Source organism: Trachymyrmex cornetzi, unplaced genomic scaffold, assembly GCF_001594075.2.
Source record: "Trachymyrmex cornetzi isolate Tcor2-1 unplaced genomic scaffold, Tcor1.1 scaffold67, whole genome shotgun sequence".
NCBI classification, from domain to species: Eukaryota; Metazoa; Arthropoda; class Insecta; order Hymenoptera; family Formicidae; genus Trachymyrmex; species Trachymyrmex cornetzi.
In genome coordinates this window covers 551,456-568,998 of record NW_017299992.1, presented here as the reverse complement: position 1 = coordinate 568,998, position 17,543 = coordinate 551,456, and the positions used below count along the sequence as shown (strand labels likewise).

The 17,543-nt window shown below is 31.9% G+C and overlaps 4 protein-coding genes across 8 annotated transcripts; 2 read left to right on the top strand and 2 right to left on the bottom strand.

The window, feature by feature from the left end:
* Nucleotides 1–564: 564 nt before the first annotated feature.
* Nucleotides 565–4,320, top strand: LOC108767354 (zinc finger protein 260). 5 transcript variants are annotated; one of them, XM_018517198.1, is made up of 4 exons: nucleotides 565–750; nucleotides 861–1,523; nucleotides 1,651–2,002; nucleotides 2,078–4,320. In XM_018517198.1, exons 3-4 carry the CDS (start codon nucleotides 1,691–1,693, stop codon nucleotides 4,049–4,051), a joined length of 2,286 nt encoding a protein of 761 aa, XP_018372700.1. In that variant the 5' UTR covers nucleotides 565–750; nucleotides 861–1,523; nucleotides 1,651–1,690; the 3' UTR covers nucleotides 4,052–4,320. The 5 variants fall into 5 exon arrangements, with proteins under 5 accessions (XP_018372700.1, XP_018372699.1, XP_018372697.1 ...); XM_018517197.1 differs by having other exon boundaries at nucleotides 565–1,205; nucleotides 1,665–2,002; XM_018517195.1 differs by having other exon boundaries at nucleotides 565–1,205.
* Nucleotides 4,321–7,258: 2,938 nt separating this feature from the next.
* LOC108767241 (GRIP and coiled-coil domain-containing protein PFC0235w) lies at nucleotides 7,259–10,623 on the bottom strand. The gene is made up of 6 exons (XM_018516985.1): nucleotides 10,593–10,623; nucleotides 8,905–10,125; nucleotides 8,625–8,818; nucleotides 8,335–8,526; nucleotides 8,013–8,200; nucleotides 7,259–7,430 (listed from the first exon to the last, which is right to left on the bottom strand). Exons 2-6 carry the CDS (start codon nucleotides 10,100–10,102, stop codon nucleotides 7,259–7,261), a joined length of 1,944 nt encoding a protein of 647 aa, XP_018372487.1. The 5' UTR covers nucleotides 10,103–10,125; nucleotides 10,593–10,623.
* Nucleotides 10,624–12,480: 1,857 nt separating this feature from the next.
* On the top strand, nucleotides 12,481–13,421 carry BORCS7 (BLOC-1 related complex subunit 7). Its single transcript, XM_018517044.1, has 3 exons — nucleotides 12,481–12,779; nucleotides 12,844–13,091; nucleotides 13,181–13,421. The coding sequence occupies exons 2-3, from the start codon at nucleotides 12,954–12,956 to the stop codon at nucleotides 13,358–13,360; spliced, it is 318 nt and encodes a 105-aa protein (XP_018372546.1). The 5' UTR covers nucleotides 12,481–12,779; nucleotides 12,844–12,953; the 3' UTR covers nucleotides 13,361–13,421.
* A 598-nt stretch (nucleotides 13,422–14,019) lies between these two features.
* On the bottom strand, nucleotides 14,020–15,929 carry LOC108767276 (ubiquitin thioesterase otubain-like). The gene is made up of 5 exons (XM_018517030.1): nucleotides 15,746–15,929; nucleotides 15,626–15,678; nucleotides 14,970–15,269; nucleotides 14,522–14,722; nucleotides 14,020–14,368 (listed from the first exon to the last, which is right to left on the bottom strand). The coding sequence occupies exons 1-5, from the start codon at nucleotides 15,786–15,788 to the stop codon at nucleotides 14,171–14,173; spliced, it is 795 nt and encodes a 264-aa protein (XP_018372532.1). The 5' UTR covers nucleotides 15,789–15,929; the 3' UTR covers nucleotides 14,020–14,170.
* Between the last annotated feature and the right edge of the window lie 1,614 nt (nucleotides 15,930–17,543).

Genomic DNA, 17,543 nt, shown 5'->3' with positions numbered 1-17,543 from the left:
TGTTGGTGATATAGTGAGTAATCTAGTGAGTGAAACGTTGTGAACTTAATTGTACGCATTTAAATTTTTTCAAAATTATGTTAAATTATTGTTTTCTAAAATAAAAAGCATTATCGATATAATAATCTCAATGTATAATTGTCGAATATGCGATAAATCGGATAAACAAATTGTATAATGATATAAAAAAATATTTCATCAGAGAACGTGCTGATGTTCTAAAGACGTTCTCAGGACGTTTCTCGGATAAAATGTATTATATGTTCTGAGAACGTATATGTACATCTTTAGGATATAGGACGTCTTTAAAACATCTTTTGAAAGTCTATGCTATATATGTATATGGGATAGATATTTTACAAACATAAATTGAATTTAATATAATATAATATCAATATATCTAATAACTTATAGTTTTTAAAATTATGTGAAAATGAAGGACAATTTTTTTACGAGATATATAAATTCAACCAATCAGATACGACTGTCGTGCCCCTCATATGACGCATGCGCATGAGTTCTGTGTTTCTTTCGAAGCCATTTATTTCATAGAACACTGGACAGTGACTGTTCTTATCAGTTCTTATATAGATATAAGCGCGTATTGCATGCTAACTTTATTATATAGGCGGCAAACATATGTATGTAATACGTTTCGTCTCCGCTGTATTACAGAGATGGTTTAGAAAGAGATGGCGAGCCGCTGACCAATTAATCGAAGTCTCCGATCACCGATTTTTGCACTCACACGTATGTACATACATACGTGCGCTCTCACGATCTCGGCTCTTCTTTGTATTGACCCACCCACACTTGGGGACCTTCGGGTGTTCATCTCAGATTGCTCTCAACTTTCGCAGCCCCGTCGATCGCCGATCGGAGCGAGCCGAGAGACAAAGGCCGAGCAGAGTCGTGGACGGAATTTGGAGTGTTTGAAGTCCCCACGAATCGACGGATCGATTATGGAGCGACGCGCATCGCGCCTCCATTCAATGCGAAGCCGTCGCGAGCGCGCAGCACTCTGAACAGTCCTGAAAAGAAAAAGTCAAACGCGCCGTTCAGCAGCAAGAGACTGCAAGAGACTCGAAAGAGATTGAGAGCAGTGCACCGCGTCCACTGGGCGTCACTGTCATAGTAGCAGCATCGGGTCGGGGGTGGCACGACGCATGAACGCGCCCCGCATCGAGAAGTTGAGAACCGCTCCGGTATTTGTATATTTAATTCCTTATCTCTCTCCCGGTACGCGCACGGAATTCGCGCGACGTAGGGAATGGAATGTCTCTCGCGGCGTCACACGTCGGTATCTTGTTTCGCATGGCTGCGCCCGGCTACGAGATCCGATCCCGCTGGACTCTCGTTATGAGATATATTAAATTGCCTCGTAGATTGCTCACCATGCCATGCGAAAGCGTTCGTCAACGTACTACGCGATGTTAATGCAACATATTGCAACGATGCCGTCTGTACTTTGTTTGCGTTATTGTTATTAAACGACGAAACTTCTGTTTTTGTCTTTTATACATGTACGGGATCGTCAGAACTTAATATTTAGAATTATATCTGATAATCATATGTTTGATTAAAGTTACATTCTACAAAGAAGAATGCCTTGTTTATTTTTTTGTTATACATTTTCTTTTTATCTTACAGATAACTTATCGCAGGTGAACGTTTTATTCTCGACGGAACAATGACTTCGGATTATTTTACTTTACCAGTTAATATGGACAGAGTATGCAGGATCTGTCTTCAAGAGGGTACCAATTTGTCATCAATCTTCTCCTCTACACAAGAAGTAAACAATCTCATGGGTCTTTCTCAAAAAATACAAATTTGTGGCTCCATTGAGATAGACGAGCAGGATGGATTACCTTCCCTGATATGTAACGACTGCATTTACAAGGCCAGCGTCGCCCATGAGTTCAGACAACAGTGTCAATATTCTGATGCAAGACTACGCATGTACTACAATAAGCCTATCAAATCTATTAAGTCTACCATGGTAAAAACATCAAAGTCTTTTCAAATTATATTTGCCTATGTACGAAAATACATGATAGTTTATGTGATTTTTCAGGATTTGCAGGATTCTTATACACAGACAGATCTACAAACCAGATTTGTACTGTCAAAAAAGTCAGACCACTTTCAAGAGGATTATTTTAAGGAAGACATGCAAGTAGTTACGAGTGCGCAAGAGTACATTCAAACCACCGATTCATTTCCCAGAGTCAATTTGAATACCAATCAAATTCAAATACCAGATGAAAAGATATTCATCTGTTCTATCGGATTTGAAGGAAGTAAAGAAGAGGTGAAGGATTCTTGCATATCAGATAGTGAGGTTCATCAAATGACAATAGTACAGGAAGATGCACAAGATACTAACATTATCAATTTACAAAACAAGGATGACGAAATTAAGGAAGCCGATCAGTATGTGGAAAAGAATAATACAGTCCAGGAGGAGCAATTCGTGACTGAAAGTTTATCCAATGATAATATAGAAGAAGAGGAAAACGTCCCGCAAAAACGTACATCTGCGAGAAAAACAAAATCCACTAAAACGTACAGCGACGACGAGGTCATTGATAATTATTACGAGCCAAGTAGTGATAGCCAAGATTCAGTGGAGTCCAAGTTTAAGTGTAAGGTCTGTTTCAAACAATATGCAACACAGAAGGGTCTGAAGAAGCATGCTTTGGTCCACGAAAAGAAATATAAATGTGATATCTGCTTAAAAATGTTTTACAAGCAGGAAAACATGGAGACTCATCAGAAGATTCATGCATCGAAACCGCATGCGTGTCAGCTTTGTCATGCGTCCTTCTCAAAGTCTCAGAGTCTCGTAAGGCACTTGAAGTCGCATACAGAGAAAGTAAACGATATGATTAAGCAGATCAATACAAGCGAGCGAAAGGATAATAAGGAACCGAAGAAAGAATTCAAGAGCGAAGATGATACCGACGACGAGACTGGGCCTGCGAATGAAGCGGACGAATTTGAGAACGCGCCAGAGTTGTATAAGTGCGAGATTTGCAACCAGTATTGCTCATCCTTGAAGAATCTAAGAAGACATGCCCTGGTGCATGGCGACAAGAAGTACTCTTGTACCGTATGTAAGAAATGGTTCTTCAGGCCGGATACGTTAAAGAAACACGCAGAGAAGCACGGGCATGGGCTGTTGGATAATTTGATGGATGATAATAAGCTGTACGATTCGGATGACGATGATATGCCAAGCAACAACACGATGGATCCTCCACCGGAGGGCGAAAACGTGAAGAAAGAGGAGAGCGATGAGGAAGGAACCGGTGAATACAAATGCCAACATTGCGACAAGGTCATGGCCACCAAGAAAGGTCTGCGACGCCATGTATCGATGCACAAGCCTAAGGCCGAGCCGGTTACTTGCGAGATTTGTAGGAAAGTCTGTGCAAGTCAGGCTCGTCTCGTTCTCCATCAGAAAACGCATAAGCCGAAAGAGAAGGTACCGCGCGAGTACCTGTGTCACATCTGTAGTAAGGTGTACCCAAGCAATTCATCCCTCACCTACCACATGCGAACTCACACCGGCATTAAACCACATGTGTGCAAGACATGTAACAGCGGCTTCACAACCACGACGAGCCTTGCAAATCATATTCGTATTCACACGGGCGACAAGCCGTTTGTATGTCACGTATGTAGCGCCGCATTCGCTGTGAGCTCGGCTTTTCGCAGGCATTTAACCCGGCATACTGGTGAGGCAAATTACCTATGTAAAACTTGCGGTAAGGCTTTCAAAAGGCTCAGCACGTTAAAAGAGCACACGTACACTCATTCTGGTGAGAAACCGTATGTATGCAAGACTTGCGGCGCCGCGTACAGCCACAGCGGCAGCCTCTTTGCACACCAGAAACGTTGTCGCGCCCAATACGGCGAAATGATTGTTGATGATCACAATCATCATCACATACCGCATACAATCACTCATATCCACGTAAATATGAATAACGTCAATAACGGGCAAGCAGTGCGACCAGTCGCTATGATAGGTCAAATGTTCTAAGAACGAAGTGGTATCACAGATTACAAGCGTTATTTGCAATGAGTGTTGTGTATAAGTTGTGTATGCAGCTGTAAATCGTATATACAAAATGCATGTAACATAAACTGCACGTCGTCTATAAATGTACATACAATTCATTTTTCATAATGAAAAATGTTCCTTGAATATACTCGGCGCGCGTGCGCGCTCGAAGACTCTAATTCTTTACTTTTAAAAACACGTAGATAAATATCTGTGGTGTAATAAAATAAAACGTACTCATATTTATACGAGGGTAAAAGTTTTTAAAGTGGAATAAGTACTATTATTAAAATTGTACGAACTATTTTTTTATTATTTGATATCATAGGTATGAATATTTGTGGACTTTACATGTTTCGACATTGTATATATACATATATATATATATATATATATTTTTGTATGTTTCATAGAATCCAGATCTTATTATACCATATATTACATGATAGTTGTTTGCATTATGCTATTTTAGAAGGGAATGATTTTTTTCGTATATCTGAGTTTTATTATTTTTTTCATCAGTAGAATTATTTATCTGATTATTTATCAAAATTGATTTGAGAATTAAATCAGTAAATGAGTGAAGATAAGAGAGAATTCGAAATCGATTTATTCACAATGTTAATAAAAAGAATATAGAAGCGCAATAGTATCTGCAGACTCGTAAACGTGATAATTATTTTTGTGTTTTTAGAGTACATCTTTAACATTTTGGTAATTTATGTGCAGAAATAATAGCGCTAGAAATGTAATATCAGGTATACAATTTCTGGGCTGACTATCGTGTATAAATGATAACCGAATGAAAGACGTTGATACAATCTACTCATTTAATAAACTTAATTGGTATATATCACCAAAATAAGTCATAATTAAATGAATGATAATCATATTCATGCTGTGTATGTACACATTTACAAAAATTACTTAGATTATATAAAATACAAAATTATGACACCATAATGCGTATAAACGTTATCGTGCAAAGAATTCTGCGATCATATTTTTTAACTTCATTAAAAATGAAAATCTTAACGTCATATATGCTAGGTAGATGATATATAGATACTGAGATATATAATCTTTTAACTGAAAATACTGTATTTGAAAGTAATAATCAGAATATATGATTTATTTAATCGTTGATTATAGTTAAAAAATATTTCTTAGATCATATTTAAAGCATTAGAATTTAGATTTATTTAAATTTTTAATTAAATGGAACGATGAAAACAATAGTAATTAATAATGATCATTTTAAAAACGGAGCAAAAATAATTAAGGAATGTACAAATATACATATACATAATATTAATTATATTATACATATAATAAGTTATAGACGAGACTGATCATCATTCATTTAAATATTTAATGGTATAAAGTTTGTAAATCTTATTCTCTTAAATGCTGAATGAAAGTAAATTATATTGTTTTAAAATCTTGATTAATATTATTCATTAGTTTTATTATATTTTTTGTACTGCTAATAGAAGTGTTAGCTTTTCAATCTATAAATCTTGTTGCGACATAAATCTCTCCACCAATATATGATTATTAATATACAATTAAATCAGTTTTTTATCAATCAAAAATACATATATTTACAGAATTGTTTTATTTCCCACAGCGCCTGCGTAATTTAGCATGTCAGTTATTTATTTGTTATAAAAAGATGTATTAATAAAAGTTATATATGATTCTAAATTCTTTTCATTATATAAACAGAGAAGCATTCAAAGAAGCTAAAAATGAAATTAATTAATAATAAATGTTAAGACGACAGGTATTTCATACTTAATTTAGTACAAAATTAGAATTGAGCAATATACACACTACAGATCAAAAAAGTTTAAAGGATTTCATTTCTACTATATTTTACATGTAATGTGTGAGGTAATTTTTAGTATAATTTGTACAATACAATAGATATTAAAAATTTAGTGAACATTATTTCTTTTATCTGAAACAATAAGTAATGCCGATATGAGCCAACACAGGACGTTTGAGTGTAATTTAAACGCAATTTATTAAGAAAATAAATACTTGCATGGATACATTTCGACCCTTGGGTCCTCATCAGTACAATTAATCACATGGTACAAATTATTCGGAAAAACGCATGAAAAAATGCTCCACTACATGAGTTAATGATCAAACTATTAGATGTCCACTTGTCGAAAATTGTCCGATTTGATGAAGTCAAAGAGTTGTGCGAACCAAGTGTAACGTTATTATTATTTCTTTTTACATCTCTACAGAATATTTATAATTTTATGTAAAGAGCATTATATGCAAAAAATATTCATTAATAAGTCATAAACTTTTTAGAAAAATAAGATGTTATGATGAGAGAAGTAAATTTGTTTTTAATTCTCCCTTTAAAAAAGGTCTCAGGTTCGAATCCTGGCTGAGGTAATATTTTTCGCAATAAGTTCTTTAATAAAATAATTTAGGGGGGATTATTTCATATATAGGATTGTCCGAATATTTCGGCGCCTTATCGTATTCGTATTTATATTATTAACATCTCAGATTGATTATGGTTAATGTCCGAATGTTTCGGCGCACAGTCACATCTGAGATAATTAAATTTAAAAATTAAGAATTGTATTATATTTATAACATCTAACTTGACCGATTATTGGCGTTCTTTATATTTATATGCTTAGCATTTACAGTACGGTCGTACTTACTCTTTAAAAAAATTCTAATATTTTATCATACATACTCATATATATTTCTATATTTTATCATATACACTTATAATATCTTACATATATTTATATAAAAATACATTTTTTAATTTCATCCTAGCACATATTAATAGAATTAATAGGAGATTTCCATTAGCGTATTTACAATCTTATTTTATGTTATCATATATATTATATATTATAAATATGCTAAAAACCATAGAGGTATAAATGAAGGATGAAATCTCTCAGTTTCTACTTATTATATTTTTGTATATTTAAAAACGTTATAATAATTCAATGTAAATATAATGATGTAATGAGGAAAAGCCAGTTTCAAACAACTATTGGTGGCTCACATTGGCTTTTCCTCATTACATCATTATATTTACATTGAGTTTATCTTGAAGAGTCTTATATTTGTATTAATTTAATCTTATAATAATTCATCGTAATCAAAATAACGCTTTTATTACAAATAAATAATACTTCAATCATCTTCATCCTTTTTACGTCTTTTATTTAATATTCGATAACGTCGCCAAATGGAATGTCTTGTTCTTCGAAGAACTTTGGCCAAATCAGCATATTTGCGTTTTACTTCAAGAGATGGATTATTTTCTAAATGATTTATTATCATTTGATCTTCTTCAGGTTTAAACCTATTCATTTTTATTTAATATTTCATTATTATTGTTATAAATTATACTTAACACTAAAGTTATACTTCACAATTATATAAAAATACATATAAGATCAAAATCATGTACATGTGCCGTGCATTAATGACATCCTTTTTGAGTGTGGACTATAGTGTAAAAATCAAGCAAATTACTTAAGTTTCTAGATTATTTGATGTTGCCATTAGCCTAGTGAGTTTGCTCGATTCTGATGAGATTGCTGTGATTCTTACACTGATCTACATTAAAAAAAGATAGCATTTATGTGGACGGCACTGGAATCTATTCTTGAAAAATATTGCATACTAATAATGAGAAAAAATGTGAAAGAACAAATATATTTGTTGGATGGAAGATGAAGATGAAAGTATGAAAAAAAATATATTGCAAAATAAAATAAATAATATAAGGAACATATCGCGGCAAATGGCATCGACAAAGAAACCTTTGTAATATCTTTATAAAAATTCTATATCATACGTTATATATTATATTCGTATGTGATATATTCAAGAATATAGATAAATATTTGTATATAAAAAAATACATTTTATTATATATTACCTTCGTTGAAGGTTATTCTCATATAAATTTTTAAATCTGTGGTAGACACTATATAAAGTTCTCTCTGGTAAACCATCGGATAAAAATTGTACAAATTTCCGTCTTTCTCTAGTATTACGTATGTATGTCAAATTGCCAATTCTTAATTGTAAAAACGGTTTACTTTTATTTACATCCCAATTGTGTATCTGTTTCAGAATCAACTTTGTAAAAACTTCTGCATTAGATACATATATTTTTTTATGGAAAATTTTTAAATTTTACTCTAAAAATATTTCTAAGAATTAGATAATAAGCAGATAGCTATATCTTGCACACTAACCTTGCAAAATGTTTTCCAATTATTAGCAATAATGTTGTCTTCTTCAAAAGAATATGAGCCTTTCTTGATTGGTATTATTTTTTCAAATTCTTCTATTTCCTTTCGTGTTGGCATATGAGACCCAGCTCGTGTTTCAATCTTATGCTGTGGTGGTACCGTGTGTCTCAATTGCACGTTTAAATTGTGCAATTTCTGCAATAAAAAATAGTTACATAAATATATATATGTATATATATACATTTTACTTAAAAAACTTTTGTCAAATTAAAATTTTTTCAAGATTATATTACCAATATTTCTATTCGGCAAGGACTCTCTGCTGATGCCATTTGCCGCGCTAGATATGTTGCGTCACTGCAATATTCTTCTATACCTTCATCTTCAGATTTATTCTTTACCCTATGAATGTATTTGCTCTCCCAAAATTTCTTCGAATCGTGATTTTTTTCCTGTAATGCCTTCATCCTATTTCCGATATCTTCATCTATGATAGAAAAGAATATATAATATAATATTCTTATATAACATTCTTATTTACACAATATTCCTTCATTATACCTTCATCCTTACGTTCAATTGTATCTTCACTCTTCAATTCTTTTTTTAAATCGCTATCTTTATTCTGTGATATTTTTATTCCACACACATTCTCTGATTTTTTCATTAAATTATTATCATTATCCTGTGACACTTCTATCCAATTCCGGATATCTTTATTCTTAAATCTTTTAAGTTTAACTTTATAGGCATTTTTATTCTTGGATTCTTCCATCGAATTATTATCTTGTGATATTTTTACATTACTTCCAATATCTTTATCTTTGCATTTAATTTCAGCACTTTCATTTTCCGATTTTTCCGTCGAATCGCTATCTTCATTCCATGAAACTTTTTCCTTACTCAGGATATTGTCACCTTTGTATTTAACTTCATGGATATCTTTATTCTCCGATACTTCCATTGAATTGCTACCTTCATCCTGTGAGGTTTTTTTCTCATTCTGGATATCTTTGCCCTTGTGTTTAACTTTATGGATTAAGTGTGTTGCTTCAACGCAATACTCTTCTTCTACATCTTCATCTATAGAACTAGCTTCATCAGTGTATTTGTCTTTCTTGTTGTTTTTATCCTGTGACATTTTTGTCCTTTTTCCAATATCTTCATTCTCCGAAACATACGTCAAATCGCTATTTTTATCCTGTGATATGTTTATCTTACTTCTAATATTTTTATTTTTGCCTTTAACTTTATGGGCATGTTTATTTTCTGATTCTTCCATTGAATCACTATCATTTTGTGATATTTTTATACCACTCCATATATCTTTATCTTTGCATTTAATTTGATGGGCATCTTTATCCAATTCTTTCACTGAATCGCTATCTGAATTTTGTGACATTTTTATCTTCTTCCTAATGTGTTTATTTCTATATTTAACTTTATGGGTATCTTCATTATCTGATTTTTCCATTAAATCATTATTTTTATCTTGCGACATTGTCTTTCTCTTCTCAATATTTTTATCCCTATGTTTAACTTTATAGACATCTTCATTCTCTGATTCTTTCATTAAATCACTATCTTCACTTTGTGATATTCTTGTCCTTTCCCTAATATCTTTATCTCTATATTTAACTTTATGGGTATCTTTATTTTTCATTTTTTTCTTCAAATCACTATTTTTATCTTGTGATGTTTCCATCTTAATTTTGATATTTTTGACAGGAGATTCTTTTTTATTGTGGACATCATTATCCTCGTATCCCATTCTGATATTACAAGTAATGCTATCTACTAAAACATAATCCAGTTTTATTAATAACGTCAAAGATTATATTATTATTGTAGATATAAATATCAACTTTGTTTAACTCTACTATATACGGCAATATGTTTTACAAACTCATTTTCGAAGATCAATTAATATTCATGTACATATATAAAGTTTTGTATTATTCAATAAGGTTCAAAAAGATTAATATTACAAAAACAGGCAAAACATTCAGACCCTATTTGAATCTATTAAATTGTTTTATACCAAATCATAACATCAAGGACAAAGTAACCCAGTTCTTGAGCAATCAGATATAATTTTTACAGGATACTCAGGTCATTTCATAGATTTTCATAAACATAAGCGAATGTTTAACAGTCTTTATATAGATTTCAATACTAGGTAAGTACGACCTCTTAAAAATTAAATATCCTTTTCTCGTTCGTAATTGCTTGTTAAATAATAGACGTATTGGTGATATTACCTCTTTCATATATACTTCGTAGACAATAAAATATATCTTGTACTCTTAAAAAAAAATGCAATAAATACGCTTTTAATAATATGTAATATAAATAACTTTTAAAATGATTTATCTCACGTGGTGAATTCTAGGTTAAAATAAGTAATGAAACGCCAATTCCACCATAAACTAGTCACCATAAAGTAACGTTCAGCAGAAAAAGCAGCTTTGCTACTGTGTAAAATTCTTGAATATGATTGATTTATACATTTAGATCCAATAAGGAACTAAGGGCAAGACCAATCATATTGAAGAATTTCATAACAGTTGCAAAGCTGCTTTTCTGCTGAACGCAACAATCGAGAAGGATTCGCATCCTGGGTATCAATCATTGGCTACGTTCAGCAGACTCAGCAGTTTTGCAACCGTTTTGTGATTCTTCGCTGTGATAGGACTATTCCTTTAAATATAAGGGTAAATTTTCACGAGCTGCTCAAACCGGCTGTTTCAGCGACAAAAAGAATCATGTGGTCAAAATTGACGAATATCAAACGCCCATTTTGATCACGTGATCCTTTTTGTCGCTGAAACAGCCGGTTTGAGCAGCTCTTGAAAATTTACCCTAAAAGTATGATCCAATCAGCGTGACGAATCATAAAAGGGTTGCAAAACTGCTGAACGCAGCCATTGAACTATATATACATTGGAATGGGCATCACCGCTGTTATGCATAGAAAATCGTGGCAATTTTGATCAGCCGCCATTTTGATTTGATGTGATATCAGAAGCTTTCAGATGCAGCCACAATAAAAGGAATAAGGAATTAGGCTGGAGTCCCATGAGGTGTATTTACCGCGTATCGCGTAACCGCGTAACCAATCAATAATCAGTAAAACGCGAAACCACAACAGCGGATCGCTTCTGATTGGTTACGCGGTTACGCGATACGCGGTAAATACATCTCATGGGACTCCAGCCTTAAGTTTAGTGTTCTTTAGTAAAGGCCATTCTACATTGGTCGTATCGTAGAAGTCGCAAGTTTGTTGCTTGAGCCAATCCAATGCTTCAATTTTTAAGTCGTATGTAGAGTCCTAGATTTATCAGAGAGGCGCAACCGGTGTTATGCATTCTGATTCGCTGTTGCAATCTAACCAATTGCGTGACTTGGCAGCCATTTATAGTACTAGTGACATATTTCTATTTTATTTTATCCTATACATTCTATCTCACATTATCCTACACGTCTTATCTTGTTTGACATAATTTAAAGGCAGTTTCATAGCATGTCGGCCATGTTTAGTACTCTCCTTAGCACCTTTGTCATACTGACTTAAGCTGGTTGCGCCTCTCTGATAAATCTAGGGCCGGTATTCATAGTTGAATCTTATATTTAAGACCGTCTTAAGTACAGTCTTAAGATGTCATGAACCAATCAGAAGGCCGCATTAGCGACTTAGGCCCGTTTCTACCAACGCAGATTAACTTTAATCTCGGTTCAACTTACTCTTTGTCTTTTTCTAGTTCTAAAGATTAGAAAAAGACGAAGAGTAAGTAGAACCAAGATTAAAGTTAATCTACATTGGTGGAAATGGGCATTAAGACATTACTTAAGACGGTCTTAGGGCCTGAGCACAATAGAGGAACAGGAATTAGATATTAAGATTTTAACCTATCAGAAACTGATTACATCGGAATACACGGTTTCTGATAGGTTGAAATCTTAATATCTAATTCTTGTTCCTCTATTGTGCGCAGGCCCTAAGAACCGACTATGAATACCGGCCTAGGACTCTAATTGGAACATATTGGACTATTGGAGCATGCGACGCGAACAAATCCTACGTCTCTAGTTTCGTTCATTTCTTCCGTGGCGTTTCGAATCTTTCGGTCAGTAAAAGGATCCGTTCAAAGTGAATGGAACGTTCGTGAACGACTCATCTTTAGTTTGGAGAGTGCAAGAATAAAAATCAGCCTTTTATAACCAACCTTTTTTTCCTTTTCCTTTATCTTTTTAATATTTAAAAACGTGCAATTGCAAAGAACAGTCAGCAACAGTCAGTAACAGTTGCATGTCAAATTCGTTGCAAGGCATTTGTAATCATTTATAACGCTGTGTGGTGTGTAAAGATCGATCCATTCTTTTAGATGCATCACATCAAAACGTCAAATGCGTAAAAGTGTACATATATAAAAAAAGATATCTTTAAGGTAATATTAGATAAGATGCAAATTACAAGTAACATTGCTTTTAATTGTAACGTAATGTTTTCAGATAATGAAATAATCTCTCTCATAAAAATACCAATAAACAAAACGCCGCGGTCTATCCTGGATAATATTAAGAGCAAGGCTTACCCAACAATTAATGAAAAACAATACAATATGGCTTCAGCATCCAGTACAAGCGCACGTAGCTTGTTCATTGAGTCGAAGATGAGATTGGCAGACAGAGTGCAAGTTAATGTCAATAATATTGCTTCACTTGCCAGGCAGATACAACGAGGTTCCAGAAGCAACGAAGTAATATCTTATTTTTCTAATTAGCTTTTAGGAAAATTGATTGATATTGTTATGATTCTGTCACTAAATATATCCTGTTGTCCTAATAGATTTTAACGCATGCAGCAAGGAATTTTGCACAACAGGAGCATGGATTGGAAATGATAGAATCCAATTTGAAGAAACTTGCACTCATTGCTACTCATTTGGAATATCAAATGGATGCGATTGATAAAAGTTCGGCAATATTAGAAGAAGTCACTGAGCAAGTACGATCTATGCAACGATAATGTAGGATTGATATACATATATATATTTTATGTTGTACATAAGAGTTCTACGCAATGAATATCTGCAGGATATATGTATTTATATAAACAATATTTATACAAATGTTATATTGCAGGATTGATTATTAATTTTAAGAACATGCGTCTTTCTAAATTTGTGATATATTATAATTTGAAAATTATTTATGTAACATTTTTCTCTTATTTTTCTTTTTGTTATGAATCTTTATCAAGTATATGAGAAGACTAGAAAATGTTTAATTTCTGTGATTTGTAGATTAAGAAAGAATATGCGTTGCATTTATTATTCAAAATATTAATTTATATGTATAAATAAAAATATGACTTATTGTATGGAGAAGAAATATAGTTAAAATAATATTTTCTCTCTTTAAGGTTACTTCAATATGTATTTGTTTTTTTTTAGATGCTTGAATTTGTACATTATTTACATAAATATTTAAATAGGGAAATAATTATGTAAATACTTAAATAAAAGGAAACAAGAAAGGAGAGAAGTAGGAATTAAATAACACAATATATCAGTTTCTTTGATATTTATTCCAGACAATTAGCCTTAAAATTAAAAATAATTCTTATAAACATTATGACATATCGACAAACTCATACATAAACGTACTTAAGGGTTTCTAAAATGTGTACACAAAATCTGCTTCTTGTTTTTAAATTGAAGATAATACATTGCGTTATAATTAAAACATTTTTGAAAATAAAGTTTAAAGTTTAGATCTGGCCATTTTAGAAATTATTTTATACCATATTAAAAAAATCGACGTAACGTCAGATTCATCAAGGATAAAGAATATCATAATGACCAGGACGATATAATAAGTGCACAGCTGGTATAGCACCTTCAGGGAAGTCGTGGGCAGTCACTTCAGTTCCTGCACCTCTGTCCATGTAACGAACTCTAACACCAGTTCCTAGGGCACTACTCATTGCTATAATGTGAATATGGTCAGATTCCTTATACATTGGTTCGACCTCCTAGCAAAAAAAGAATAATAAATACATTAGAATAAATACAAAAAATTCAACACTAAGAAATAGAAGTAATGGTCATGGTATAAATATAAAAAAATGTACTAGAATAAATATCTATATAAAAAGGTTAACGAAATGTTAACATCAGATACGAACCTGATGGCAAAATTCTGAAATAGTACGTTCTCCCTCAATAAAATGTTGGTAAAAATCAGCATCACGCTGCAACTGACCAGATGTAATTAATCTAAGATACACAACAACATAATCGGAATAACCTTGTTCATTGAACAATTTATGTAATTCCATATGACTGGACTCTGTGTCACCACCTACTTTGTCAATAACTTCCATAAACTGTAACAAAAATTCATGAAAACAACTCATGTTCCTCACAATAAATTCTATATTGTGCTGTCATACTAGCTAATACAAACATCATATATACATACATTTATATATACTATGCAGACTATAAAAATCTTGTATGTTATATAATAATATATATATTTTCAAAAAATATAACATTCTCATAATTTATGTCATGTTTATAAGCCAAAACACATGTAAATAAAATAATTTAAAACTAAGAGTAGAGTCTCACCGTATCATGAAAGTCTTCAACTGTAAATTGGGGAAAACCTAGAGCTACAAGGCTATCCTTGCTTTTTAAAGCTAGATCACGAAACTTATCGTACTCATCTTTGTTCCCAATTAATTTCTCCAAATAAGCATAACTAAATGCTCTAAAGAAACAATTGCCATCTGGTCTAGTTCTCCTAATGTAAGAATATTTTTGAGCCAAGGCTTTTGCCTTTGAAAGATATACATCGTCTTCTGCATATTCTTGTTCTAAGCTTTTCAGTGGTTCCTTTTCACCAACTAATGCTATAGATTCCGAAATCTGAAATGTAGAAGATAAATATTAAAAAATAAAAATCTTGTGGAAGTTTTAGTATTCATTTAAAAGAAAACATTCTTTAATTCGTCAAATTAGTATTTACGAAGTGATACTAAAATATTAAAAACAATAAAATATAATTGCTTGACTATAGCTATTGTGTGTGTTTTATCAAGTAATAAATTGTAACTAATAAAATAAATAATCTTTATTTCACATTGAGACTCTCACAAATAAAAAAAAACTTCTATAAGGCTAATTTGAATATATAATAAATTTTATTTCCAATCACATGAATTAAATAGAACTAATACGTCTTCGAAGATACATTTTAAACATAACACAAAGGGCATATTAACCTCCTTTTCGATACGTCTCTGTTGTTGAAGTATCAACTCGTCCTGGTTGACATCTGTAATAAAGATTAGGATAATAAATTACCCGGCTTGATTTCTCAATAATAAATTACGTTAAGAAACCTGTGTTTTCTACGGGTTGCTCCTTAAGCGAGTTATTTTCCATATCTCAGAAGACTGCTAAATTTCACAACGGCTGTCAAATTATCAATCGTAAACAAAAGCTCGATGTTTCCATGTGAAGTTGAAAAGGTATTTGCCAGCATTTGCTGCTGTGCTTCACGCTTTTGTGTTGGCAGCATTATCGAACAGATTCAATCTAGGTAGTTTACGTGACGAGTTAATACAGATGGTAATGGCACAATCGACTGGCTGGTAGTTGCACAATCGACTCGCCGCGGTATTCTTTGAATTCATCTCAAATTCACGTATACAATTTAATTATACCAATTACTGTCGATGAAGTGATATTGAAAAATGGCAATTTGAAAAAAAAATTAGGTTATTTTTGTAATTAAACACCTTAATTACAAATAAAATTTTTGTCACATTATTGATGCTAATTGAATATTTAGAGTTTTTTGATTAATTTGCTGTTGAATTTTCTAATATAGAAACATTTTCTACATGGGAAATAATAATTTTTACAAAATGTTATTTAACTTGTTCTCATTATATTTTTATATACTAAAAATATAATATATAATTTTATATACTAATAATAATTTTAATTATAAACAAACAGTAAATAAATTTTACGTTTAAAAATGATATTTCTAAATCATAAAAATTTTTTGTCATCTCTGTCAAATAATATTTTGTTATTATTCTAATCAACAAAAATATATTGGATTCATATTTTGCATTCCTAAGTTTTATGGATATACAGTCGCAATTAAATTTAACTTAGTTATCAACAATCGGTTATGTTTTGCATTACCATTTGATTGAGAAAAAATGTAATTATTATATATTTATTAGCATTATTTTGATTTCTCTAATATATTGATTATAAAATAACATTTAATATTAACAAATACTTTTTAGTACATAATATCTAATATTTCATTTGTAGGTAAATTTATACGTGCGTTCCATACATATACGTTGTCTTTACTGACCTCTACTGTAAAAGACTATGCTTATGGTGCATTCGGGGAGACGCTATTAGCGCTACTTCTGTTATTCGATCTTTGTTGTTCATTAGACGTAAAACAAGGATAGAATGACAGAAATAGCGCTAATAGCGTCTCCCCGAACGCGACGTAGCCTATGTAGTTATATTTTAAAGCCATAGTAACTAGTAATAGCGGTTTATTCAAATGTTCGATTTGTTAATTTATTATTAAATAATAAACAATTTTATATTGTCTTTTCTGTTAGAGAATTTATTTAAGAAATAATTTAACGAAACAAACTAATCTTAAATTTTGTTTATTCAGATATAGACACACAGATAATTATGATAATTATATTTTATTTAAAATATTTTGACGTAATGCATTAATATACAATGTAACTTAATTTTTTAGCTTAGCAGATAAAGGTAAACATTTATTTTATGTATATTTTTCTAAATTTTATTTAATAAATTTTTATATTAATATTTTATTTTATAAATTTATATTTTTCTAAAATTTATTAAATAACAATTTGATTATTACTTACAAAAAAGATCATCCGTAGCCAACAATCGACACAAAGTCATTTTGTTGCATGATAACGCTCGACTGCATGTCGCGAAAAGCGTGAAGCATGCACTTCGAGGGCTTGAATGGGAAGTTCTGCCGCACTCAGCGTACTCTCCAGATTCTTGGCATCGTCGGATTACCATCTCTGCCGATCGATGCAACACGCACTTACGGACACACACTTCTCCAGTTACAACGAAGTCCAAAAATGGGTGGATGAATGGATCGCC